We start from the raw sequence: 11,280 nt of genomic DNA, 5'->3' as shown, positions 1-11,280 counted from the left end.
AGTTGTATTGACCAACTAATGAAAGTGGTTTATTATAGTTTAAGCTTTAATCAACTTTTGAGTCCTGTCACGAAGAAATTTTCCATTATAACAACCAACATGATTAGATATGTGTGGGCCTGTAACTCCAAATAAGTAATCGATCTTACCATACATCATACCATACGTGATTAGACTACTACATTCGGAAATAATTATTCCAAAAGAACTTTTTTCCTTAATTAATCAATTAATTGATATAGACCATGTTATTGCATAACATTGATTAGGTTAGCTGGTTATGTGTAGACCGATTATTTCAGCTATATGTATCACTTGTGCTGGAATTACATGCTTTCTATTCTTGAATTAGAAGCCTTATTGCTGTAGCCACTCTCCTCAAACAAGTATAGTTCAGAAGAAATTCAGCAGAATATTGATGACATTCACAGGTTCTTGATTTCAAAGTGGAAAAACACAATGGAATTAAGAGTATTATTGCACCAAAACAACTATATATGAATCTAAAGACAAAATCAGAAAAAGGGAGAATCATTCATTCATATTCAAGAACAAAACACACTTCTTCTCTCTTTTGTACATAAATATGGGATCACAAATTAAGGAGGTCTTAGCCACTCATGTCAATGAATTAACCCTATAAATCGACAAGGAAAATGAACAATCTCAAACACGAAAACCAAATTAAAAAGAGAGAGAGAAAGTACTTGAAGATCAAAACCCTCAAACCCAGATATATAGAGAAACAAGCAAAGTTAACACATGACATGAATTAACCTCCACTGATTAACAATCCTTGATTAAGCTTTAGTTTCATCTCTAGTTAAGTCGCGGTTGAAGACGGTGAAGAGCACTCACACACGACCTCAGTGTCAACTTCCCTTCTGTGAAAGCTTCTATGGCAGCCACATGCAGCACAAGTGAGTGCAGCAGCTGTGCCTTCCTCTCCACTGGCCATGAACTCTCTGCAACCATCAACAGCATAACCACCGACACCGGCAGCATGATTCTTTTGGCACTCTGCATACCTCACACTCCTCACTGTGACAGATGAAGCAGTTGAGTTTCTTGATGGCTCCTCTCTTCTCAACACCACTTGCCTCTTCCTCATTTTGCTTGTCCCGAAATTTTTTGTATCCTCTTCTTCTTCTTCAAAACCTTCGAAATTTTCTTTAGAATTAAGAAATTGTTTCCCTGAACCAGAATCAGAAACTGGCATTAGATATAAATAGAAGAGGAAAATAGAGAGAGAGAGAGAGAGAAAGAGACAGAGAGGACAAAACAATATTAAGAGATATATATACAGTGAGGAAAAAATGCTCACTCTCAAGCCCTAACCCTAGGCTGCATATTTATAGCATGTGTGAACTTGTTTATAATTGACTTTTGATCTCTATTAGCAATATTAAGCATATTCTTTTGTGTTTATTATTTTGCTAATTGCTTCGAACCGCTATTATGAATTGATGGTCCAACTGCTTTAACAACTCGTATTAGTTTATAAATAAAAATAATAACTTGTGGAAAATGGGCAAACCCTAAAATGATGAGAAAGTTTCAATTTTCACCCAACATAGTGATTGGCTTAAAATAGAATGACCAGCTAATTAATTAAACTGCTTCTTGATTTAATTCTACCACACACACACACACACAGACATATATTTGGCCTCGATGCCAACAAGACTTGTCCAACTTAACCTAAAAACGTGTGTTCGATTAATATGATAGCCAAACTTTGTACGGAAAATCAACAATGCATCCTCAATCCAAGTCTTGTTTGCATGTAAGACAACATGGTATGATCAAAAATGAAATTAATTAAAAAAATTAAAAAAAGAAAAAAGAAAAATCAACTTTTGTTTCACGGTCATTGTCTATCAAACTCTCAGATTGTGTATAATTTATATACTTTTGTAACCTGCTAATGGGCATATAGAACACTTTGTTTAATGCCATATGGATTAATTGTTCGGCTACCGCCTGCTTTATGGGATCAAATGAAGTTAGCTAATAACACTTCTACAGAAAATCTAAGGTGTCTGATATATGTTTCACGGTTAGGATTTAATTAAGACATCGGTATCAATTTAGTGTATACATCAATTTTGTTTCTAAAATGTAAATTAATAACCTAACAAGTGACATGATACTACCAAATTCATTGCCAAATTATGTAGGGTACAAAAGTGTGTCACTTCTATAAAAATTTAGATATTTGAGCCATACAATTTTCTTAATTAACTTGAATATTTAGGAAGCAAAATTGATATTGTCTTTGTCTAGTATTTATACTACATTAAGGGGAAAATCAATTGTTGTAGGTGTTTTGAAAATGAATGAATATGTGCATTGAAAGAATATAAAGATCATAATGACACAAATGTCTAGGAGTTCGGGCTGGATAAGGCTGGCTCATACGTTCATGTGCCATGATGTGCTCATCACCAAACTTAGGTTTTGCTGCTTTTGCAATGTGTTTGGTTATTGATTTTAGGTAATGAATTTTTTGCATGTGAGAACTTGATATTTCCCTACTTAAACTCGGTAGAAAAGTAAGTTCATGAACAAGGTATCTTGTACTTGCTGGATATATCTTTAGTGCCTGGGTGAAAGTTTCTGAATTAAAAAAAAGAAGAAGAAATTTACTCATTGGTAAAAACTAAATAGTAAATAGATTTAGAAAATAATATTTGTCTTAAAGACAATAAGAGGGTGACAGGTCACACAAATAGTAGCCTTACTGTCATTCTTATCGTCAATATTTTGTGAAAAATAATATAAATTAAAAAATGGTAAAAACTAAATAGTAAATAGAGTTAGAAAAATAATACTTGCCATAAAGACAACAAGAGGGTGACATATCACACAAAAAATACTCTTATTGTAGTTCTTATCGTCAGTATTTTGTGAAAAATAATATAAATTAACAAGTGAGTGACAAAAAAGACAACAGGGGTTGTCTTTCCTGTCGCCTTCGTATTGACTTTATGGAAAAATAAATATTAGTGCTCTTAAAATAAATTATAAAGTAGAAAATTAAAATTGTATTTCAAAACAAATTACTAGCTATTTATTTAAAAGAGAAACAAATTTGAATTTTCAACAAAAACATAAAATTCAATTGAATTTTCTAAAATTAAGAAAACAACATAATTTTAAATTTAAGATCTTAAATGAAGAAAATTGACAAAGTTGCAACAAAGAATAGGTAATCTAATCAACTCTTACATCACAAACTTCAAAACGTGGCATTATTTGCCCAAATTTGAATCAAACACCAATAGCTAAAAGTCAACCTTAATTCAAATGAATGATCCCCTACTAAGGTTCGGAAAAAGCAATAAATTAAAGAGAATTGTCACGTAGTAATCATTCTGCTTGTAAAACTCTTTCCGAGGTTTATTGCCTCAACATGAAGTCGTCACTAGAAAAAAATATGTGACACAAAATTTTGTAGTGAGAAAATAAAATGCTGTATGCAAAGGTTTTATAAGTTCATTTTGGTCATTGATAATTACCGAAACTTATCGAAATAATTGGATTATTACTGAACTTTTAATCATCCATAATTCAATATTGATGTGAACAGAATGATATATATAAAATTCTCTTTAAAATTTTATCTACTTTTGCTAGTTAAAATTTGTTCTCTTCTACTTGTGCGTCACTTGTAGCCAACATATTTACACACAACAAAAAATCTGTACACTTGCAATCTCCATGAAAATGATATTTAGGCCGCCAAAGATATCCCCCCCAAAAAAAAAATAAAAATTTATAATCACTTTAACTCAAATCATATTTGGGTAGACATGGTAATTGATGTTGATTGGAGACGATGTAATATCATCCATCAAAAATTTTGTCAATCTTTTTACTACTTTTGGTCAGCAGTGGCGGAATTATTTTCTCTATGGACTAGCCCTAAAATTTATTGTGAGCTAAATTTGAATTTCGGGGCTGGAGTTGCCTAATGCCTCCATCTCTCTGAAAACATTTATTTATAGAATAAAATTTTTTGGAACTATGGTAAGGAGAGACTAACCTTTTGGATTAAGATTAGACTGAAAAACAACTTACGCAAGTTAAATGTTAACTACTATAGTTAGGGAGCGTGCGTAGGACCATCAATTAACCTAATGGCAATCCATTTTGGTATCTAAGTAGATTTTGACAGATTTCAAACTATAAATATGATTTAACTTGTAATATTCTTAAAAAATTAATAAGAAATGCACATGAAAGGAAATCAGAATACATGGTCAAACATAAGTACACGTGTTTAAAAAATGTTTGTGTGTGGGCGCCCATGAGAGAGGTGAAGAAATAAAAGATAATTATTGAAAACAAAAGAGAAAAGAACAGAAGACAACAGAAGGGAAAAGAAAAAAAGAATGGGGAGTTTATTAATAATCGGGTTGGATTAGAGGGTTTGATTGAGACTTTAATCAATAGTGTGATTGTGTTTTGAGGAGATAGTGAAAGCTAAGGCCTCTTTTGCTTCTCAACAACCCAACCCCATTTGAAATATTCAACAGTGTAAAGTTTTTCAGATTTTGGCTTTTGGTGTCATAAGGAAAAAAAGGAAAAAAGAATCTTAGGCTTCTTATTAACCATTCAATTCATTTTTTTCTCAATTTGTGATTGACATCCAAAAACGCTAACAAGTCATTAAAACAAGATGACCAATAATTCTGATTACAATGAGATTTTAACATAAATAAGGAAAATTCGGTGTTGATTGATTGCAACTTGTCCTACGCAAATCTTATCCTCCAAATCATAATCATTCATAAGAAATCTTTTTCTGAGCAAGACCACAAAAATTACACCTAACAAGCATTAATTATTTGTCTAAATTTTAACCCTGTGCATACAACGTTGAAGTCATTTTACAGTGTGGTACTACTGTTCTTACCTTTTTTTTTGTTACACGTTTTTCGATACAAATCATAAGTTTCGTTATATTAATATATAAAGTTACAAAAATTTAGAATTTTGTAGTAGAAAATTAGGAATGAGTAAGTTCTCTACTTTTTTCTTTTTTTCTTTTTTCCCCTCCCCGGCCGAATTACTCTCAAGAGCACTTAAGAAGGCAGTAAAAAATGTCACACCATAATTGGCATGGCATCTGACAAATGCTAAAGATTTCGGGTTTTTTTTTTTTTTAAGGTATTGAATTTAAATTTTGTGTAGGACTGGGGACAAAGCACAGCTCTGCAATTGCACATGAATCACAACTGCCTCTGCTAATTGACAGCAAGGAAAGATTTGGCCATAAGATCTCATGTGATAATCTTTGCCATTTTTATCAAAGTGTTACTTCTCATAAAATTTTTTTATGAGTTATGCTCTCTTTTTTTTTTTTTTTTCAATTTTTTTTCCGATTCAGATGAATTTGGCTCTTTCTCTACACTTTCATTATTTCAATAATGAATTGGGGAGTTAAAGAATTGTACTTCACAATTATTTTAATTTAAAGGAACCAGTTCAGGGGGGTAAGTCGACAGTGCTACTAAGTTTGATGGCTAGTAAGACCAATTATACTCGGTTGGCATCTGTCACCAAATTCTAATCTTAAAATATCAATCAGCTCAACAAGTGGTCCCTAAGAAGAAGAAATGTTACCATTTGGATGGACCACAACAGAAACTTGGAAAACTTGTAGATAAAAACCAGATAAGTATACTGCAGACAGAAATTTGTCTGAAGGTGCTAAATACCACTGGAATCTACAGGTGGAAATGCTAACATGAACTGGCGAAAGTTTGAACATCCAAGACAAGAAGAAAAGTGAAAAGAAAGTAAAGTCTCTCGTCTAGTTTTGAGTCACAAGATTGTGTCCAACTTGAAAACATTCCACATGATTGCAGCAGTTAAGAGGAAATATCAGAAAATCCTTCTTATTGTTTTCCGGGTTCTGCAGCTTCTGCCGTCTTCACTTCTCTCGGGCACTGAGATACATATGGCTTAAGCTGCAAGGATGGACTGGGTCAGCAATCATGCAAAACACTTCATCTATAAATGAGAATGGTCGATTGCTAATTTGCTAATTGCTATCTAAGTTATGAACCAAATCTGAAGATTTTCAGCATATGACAAGTGATAAGAAAGTAATGACCCACGAAAGAATATGAAGACGGGCAGTCCCAACACCATATTGAATTAGCCAAAGTTCCATAACATATGGCTTAACAATGTAAGTGGCATCATTTCATCTGTGCAGATACCAAGCAGAAGATTGGAAACATCTACCAAACCACGTTAAGAAAAATCTGGGATGATTGAAACAGCATCCAATCATTCATCAATAAATTTGTTAAGCAGCACTACCAAACTCTCACATGAAGCAAAGCTAAATGCTTGAAGCATAAATGAACCTCCTGAGAGATTATCGCATACAAGCACAGGCCTTAAAAGAATCTAATCCCTAGAGTTACACCTCTAGAGATTTCGTAAAGATCTTGCTGCAAACTTAAAGATGAACCATTGGAAAGATTCTACATTATCTTTCAAAAAGCATTTTGAAGCAAAATAATGTCCATGGAAAAGACAAGCATCTCAGCCTCAAATGTACAACAGCAGAATTCAATCAAGTTTTGACATCTCTATTAGCCTTGAGTTGAGGATAATTCTACAGATTCTTCATAGGGTGGCAAGGGACTACAATTTGTCCTAACCAGTTCATATCTTGCTTGTAAAAGAACAGGGTCCTTGGATTCCTCAAACTGAATTAGATTGTACAAATTTCATCAAGATACTCATACATTTCACACCATGCTGTAGTCAGCTATGTCAACTGCAAAACTCAATGCGACGAGGAAACATTTACATATATTAAGAAAGAAAGGAGAGAATATTAGAACCTTGAAGTCGGTCAAATCAGGGACAACATAATTTGGTAGTTTTTCTTGCACCACGACATATCCACCTGCAATCAATTATTATATTACAAACAATGAAATCACATATGCTGTAAGCAGGTAACTTGGTAACATTTTAACATTATTTCAGAGAAATTATGATCAGACTCCAGGAATTCAAAACGAAACACCTTATCCTTGGAAACTTAGTTTTAGGTTCTGGGGTTATTTTTAGGTTGGGGGGCTTATAGTGGTCTACTAACTCAACCTGCCTGAACCATGAAGAAGAACGGAATGGTAAAATACACGCGTAGAGTGCTAGAAAAACTGAAGAAGTATGTTAACACATAGTAGCAAAATCTGAATCCCAAAGGATGGGTCAAATAATACAAAATGAAGAATTTCAGATTACACTAAAATGTTTAAGCTTGCGATTATGAAAATGTCATCTTATTAACAAATTAAAGCACTCATAAAACTTAACATAGTCCCTGGTCGATCTAAATCTCACCCAGCATTAGAATTCACATACGCATATTGTTAAGCCTTCTCCTATATTAATAATTCTCAAAGAGTAAAAGCAAGGTTGCTATGTTTCTTTAAACTCAACAATCATCATTATCAATGTCTTCAACATCTAATATACAGGTTTAGGCTCGAAACCGGTAAATTGCAAACTCAATGTGGGGAGAAGCCAAACCTTTACGAGTATGAAAACCAGTAGACTTGCAATTTTTTCCCTTGTAATAATCTCGAGGTGCACGTTTTGAGGAGAGAATGTCAAGTGATGATGTACGCTTTCTTCGAAAAGCTCTTCCTATCCCTAATATGAGTCCCAAAGGCATTTTCTCCCCGAAAAATATGCCCTTGAATAAAGAACACAATAATCAGCTTATTTGACAATAACAATCAAAATCAATACAGAACATTTTTCCAACAATACAGAACATTTTTTGTGCACCATAATCTCATAATATTTTTCTATCAACACAGAACATTTTCTAAACCACAAACTCATAATATTCTACAATACAAAATTTCTACAATAATTCAACAGATATTCGACAGATAATCGAAATTCTACAATAATTTCTCAGAATTTCCACAATAAAAAAATTTAACGCTTACTTGAGGCGGAGTTGGTGATGGTTTGCTGGTGGTTCGGTTCGCGTGGGCGCTGGTTCGGCTCGCGTTGCCGCTGGGTTCTCCGCTGCGTCGCGTGCTGGGCTCGCGTGGCTGCGTCGGGTTGGCGGCTTGCGCTGGATCGAACTCAATCGACGATCACTGAACACCGAACGGTGGTGGCTACAATTGTTGGGTGGGTGTGAGGCAATGAAGGTGCGGCTGTTGCTCTGGCTCACTTGGTTCTTCCTTTATGGGTGGGTGTAATGAAGCAGTAGGGAGTTAGGGTTCGACTGTTTCATTGTTTTGCATTTTGACTCTTTTGATTTTTTCCCTTCTTTTTTTTGCCAATTTGAATCGTGTTTTTTTTTTTTTTTTAATTCATATATATATAAATATTAAAAAGCCAAGGTTTTTTGAAAGGCTCTTAACTAGACCCATAATATATGGGCTTCCTATCTATTATTTTGTCCGCGGACCTAAACTGGGCCGGCACGGATTTTTTTTACCAAACCTAATCACCACATTTCAATAGTTCTATAAACTTAACAGAAAACAACCATATATAAGTAGGTATAAAGATTGTTAATTAAACGTTTGAATAACACTCTTGTTCTCGAGTTCCATGACACGTGAAAAATCATGCTACTTATGTTAAAAAGCTTAATTTTTGACACAATAATTGTAAATAAAACTATAAGCCAAGTTGCTAAATGCTATTCCAAGCAAAAATAATACAACCATTTTTTTTTTTTATAATTTTTCTCTTCCACAGCTTTCTCAATAACCGAACAAACAGGGCAAGACAGAGTATGTAAAGAGAAAAGTTTGATACCCGAAACGAGGCGAAGCTGCTTCCTTTCGACTTTTGTGTTTCGTTTTTGCAGGTTTGGGACTAATGGATGTGCTTCTGGGTTTTGAGACGCGTCTGTTAAAGCCTAGCTGAGGTGGCTTTTACGGCTGGAGCCGAAAATGGTATTGAGTCGGGTCGCCTATTGAAGCCCGTTGGATTGGTCTAATGGGTTCATTTGAGCCCCACTCTGTTAACAGCCCAATGAGTTTTTGTTGATTAGCAATTCTATGGACCTATTAGGGAAAATGTTACCAATAGTAATGATATGATTATTTTTTAATATATTATGTTACAAACGTATGAGAATATATATGATAAAAAATAATTGATTATTTTTGAAGAAAATCAATCCTTGTATAACACTGTGAGTTTTATGTTATGTTTAAGAACAAAGTATTATATGTTTGTCTCTTATGTTTAGGGGTGGACATTAACCCACAACCCATGGGTTTACCCAAACCCAAACCAAATAAAATGGTTTTGGTTGGGTAAATCATGAAAATAGGTTAGATTTGAGATTTATATAAAAAAAAACCATTTTATTATGGGTTGGGGATGGTTTATTTATGGATCATGGATAAAACCCCAACACTTAAACTTATCAAATGAAATAAATGAAAACAAATAAGTGAAAGCCTACTATTAAATTGCTCATGGTGTGATCAAGTGTTAACAGCTAGAAAATGAAAGTAACATGTGAAAACAAATCTAAATTAAATAAATGGACCATTTGCCTATCTGAATTCAAAATAGCTACCTTTCAAGCTGCAACTTCTCCTTTCTAAAACAATGACGTAAAAATTCTCAAATGGTGTATGTTCGTTCATTGTCCTCAGCTGAAATTGCAAAATCTTATTTGTTTTCATTTATTTGTTGTTTTGATTTGTATTACAAGTTCCCGAATTGAGCTAATAAAATTCAAAATAAGTTTTAAAAAACTTTTATTTTTCATTTAACATTTATATATTTGTTGGTGAAGGAGCAAACTCAATTAATCGTGGAATCTCTTAATTAAAGTACTGCGGATGAGAATGATTATGATGGATTGCTTTGACACTTGAGTTGAGACGTCTTATCTTATTTTGATTTGTATGGACATTGATAGAGTTTAGTTTGTGTTGTAACATGGTTAATACTTAATACTACTAGTGTTTTTTTTCCTTCTTTGAATTTACTTATTAATGTATGTTTGTAGAGGTTTATTATTAGAGTTTACGTTCTCATTTATTGAGAAAAGAATAGCTTTCGTGATTAAAATTTATCTTAATTTTCTAGTATTCTTTAATTTAAGGATGATGTTATTGTAAAATTTATTACTAATAATTTTTATCCACTGTATTTTTTCATATTTTAATATCAACTTAATAATTAATAACAATTAATAATTATTATAATTTTGATATAATTAAATTTATCAAAACAAAAAATATTTTGATAATAAAATTCGAACCAAACCCAAATGAGTTGGGTTGGAAATATTTGAGTTGGACTCAAACTTTTATGGTTTGACTTAGGTTGACTCAAAACACAACCCATGCCCACCCCCACTTATGTTTAAAGTGAAATATTGAAATTAATATCTTGAGTTCCAGGGTTCCAAGTCTAATTCATAAACGTTTCAAGTTTAAGGGTTATTTATCGTCAGCCCCCATATGTTTCGACCATTAGCACCTGGCACCCACAAGTTTCGACCATGTGCACCGCGCCCCCATTTTCGTAAAAAAATCAGTTAATTCCAACTGTTTAGACTGTTATTAACTTAAAAGACCATACTACCCTTAGTTTGAATTGCGTTGAATCTGAAGTACAAAAATACCCCTATAACTTATAAAATTTACATTATGAATGAAAATTAATTATTATAATATCAGTTTTTTTTTTTTTTTTTCAATAATATATTGAAATGATTTTTTCTTGTTTCATTATCATAACAAAATTGTAAAACCGATAATCTCCAATATGAGAGAAAAGGCATGATTCCAAGGGTAAGAAAAAAATTAAACACAAATTATTAGTAGATTACAAAATAATTCCAATAATCCCACCAAAACAAACAAAACCCAATAATCAAGAAACCTAAGATAATTATACCAAAATTTCACTGTAAAATTCAATTACAAAAGAAACCCAAACCAAGAAAATTTAACAAAAGGAGCCAAAACTAAAAAACCCTAAAACTAATTTTAAAAAATTAAATTATAGAGGCAGCGAGAACAGCGGCAACTTCATGCAGTGGCGTCGGCGGTTTCGTGCAGCAATGGATGCAATGATTTCGAGTAGTGGCAGATCATGCAGCATGCGCCATTTTGTTGTTGTCGATTCAAGACGGCGGCAGATCACACCGGCAGCAGCTGCAGTGAAAGGCAAGAAGAAGAAGGAGAAGAAGAAGAAAAAATGAAACGAGAGAGAGAGAGAAAAGGGGGGAAAAAGAATGATAAA

General features: G+C 33.1%; 2 protein-coding genes across 4 annotated transcripts; both read right to left on the bottom strand.

Moving 5' to 3' along the window:
• Positions 1–515: 515 nt before the first annotated feature.
• Positions 516–1,462, bottom strand: LOC102611008 (mini zinc finger protein 2). 2 transcript variants are annotated; one of them, XM_006482530.4, is made up of 2 exons: positions 1,325–1,462; positions 516–1,194 (listed from the first exon to the last, which is right to left on the bottom strand). In XM_006482530.4, the coding sequence occupies exon 2, from the start codon at positions 1,109–1,111 to the stop codon at positions 824–826; it is 288 nt and encodes a 95-aa protein (XP_006482593.1). In that variant the 5' UTR covers positions 1,112–1,194; positions 1,325–1,462; the 3' UTR covers positions 516–823. The 2 variants fall into 2 exon arrangements, with proteins under 2 accessions (XP_006482593.1, XP_006482592.1); XM_006482529.3 differs by lacking the exon at positions 1,325–1,462 and having other exon boundaries at positions 516–1,316.
• Positions 1,463–5,612: 4,150 nt separating this feature from the next.
• On the bottom strand, positions 5,613–8,356 carry LOC102610703 (uncharacterized). Of its 2 annotated transcripts, none has more exons than XM_006482528.4 (4): positions 7,995–8,353; positions 7,567–7,732; positions 6,870–6,934; positions 5,613–5,978 (listed from the first exon to the last, which is right to left on the bottom strand). In XM_006482528.4, the coding sequence occupies exons 2-4, from the start codon at positions 7,709–7,711 to the stop codon at positions 5,907–5,909; spliced, it is 282 nt and encodes a 93-aa protein (XP_006482591.1). In that variant the 5' UTR covers positions 7,712–7,732; positions 7,995–8,353; the 3' UTR covers positions 5,613–5,906. The 2 variants fall into 2 exon arrangements, with proteins under 2 accessions (XP_006482591.1, XP_024955939.1); XM_025100171.2 differs by lacking the exon at positions 5,613–5,978 and adding an exon at positions 6,276–6,731 and having other exon boundaries at positions 7,995–8,356.
• Positions 8,357–11,280: the final 2,924 nt, after the last annotated feature.

This window comes from Citrus sinensis, chromosome 6, assembly GCF_022201045.2.
Source record: "Citrus sinensis cultivar Valencia sweet orange chromosome 6, DVS_A1.0, whole genome shotgun sequence".
Lineage (NCBI taxonomy): Eukaryota > Viridiplantae > Streptophyta > Magnoliopsida > Sapindales > Rutaceae > Citrus > Citrus sinensis.
Note: the sequence above shows the minus strand (reverse complement) of the source record. Positions and strands in the feature narration are given on the sequence as shown.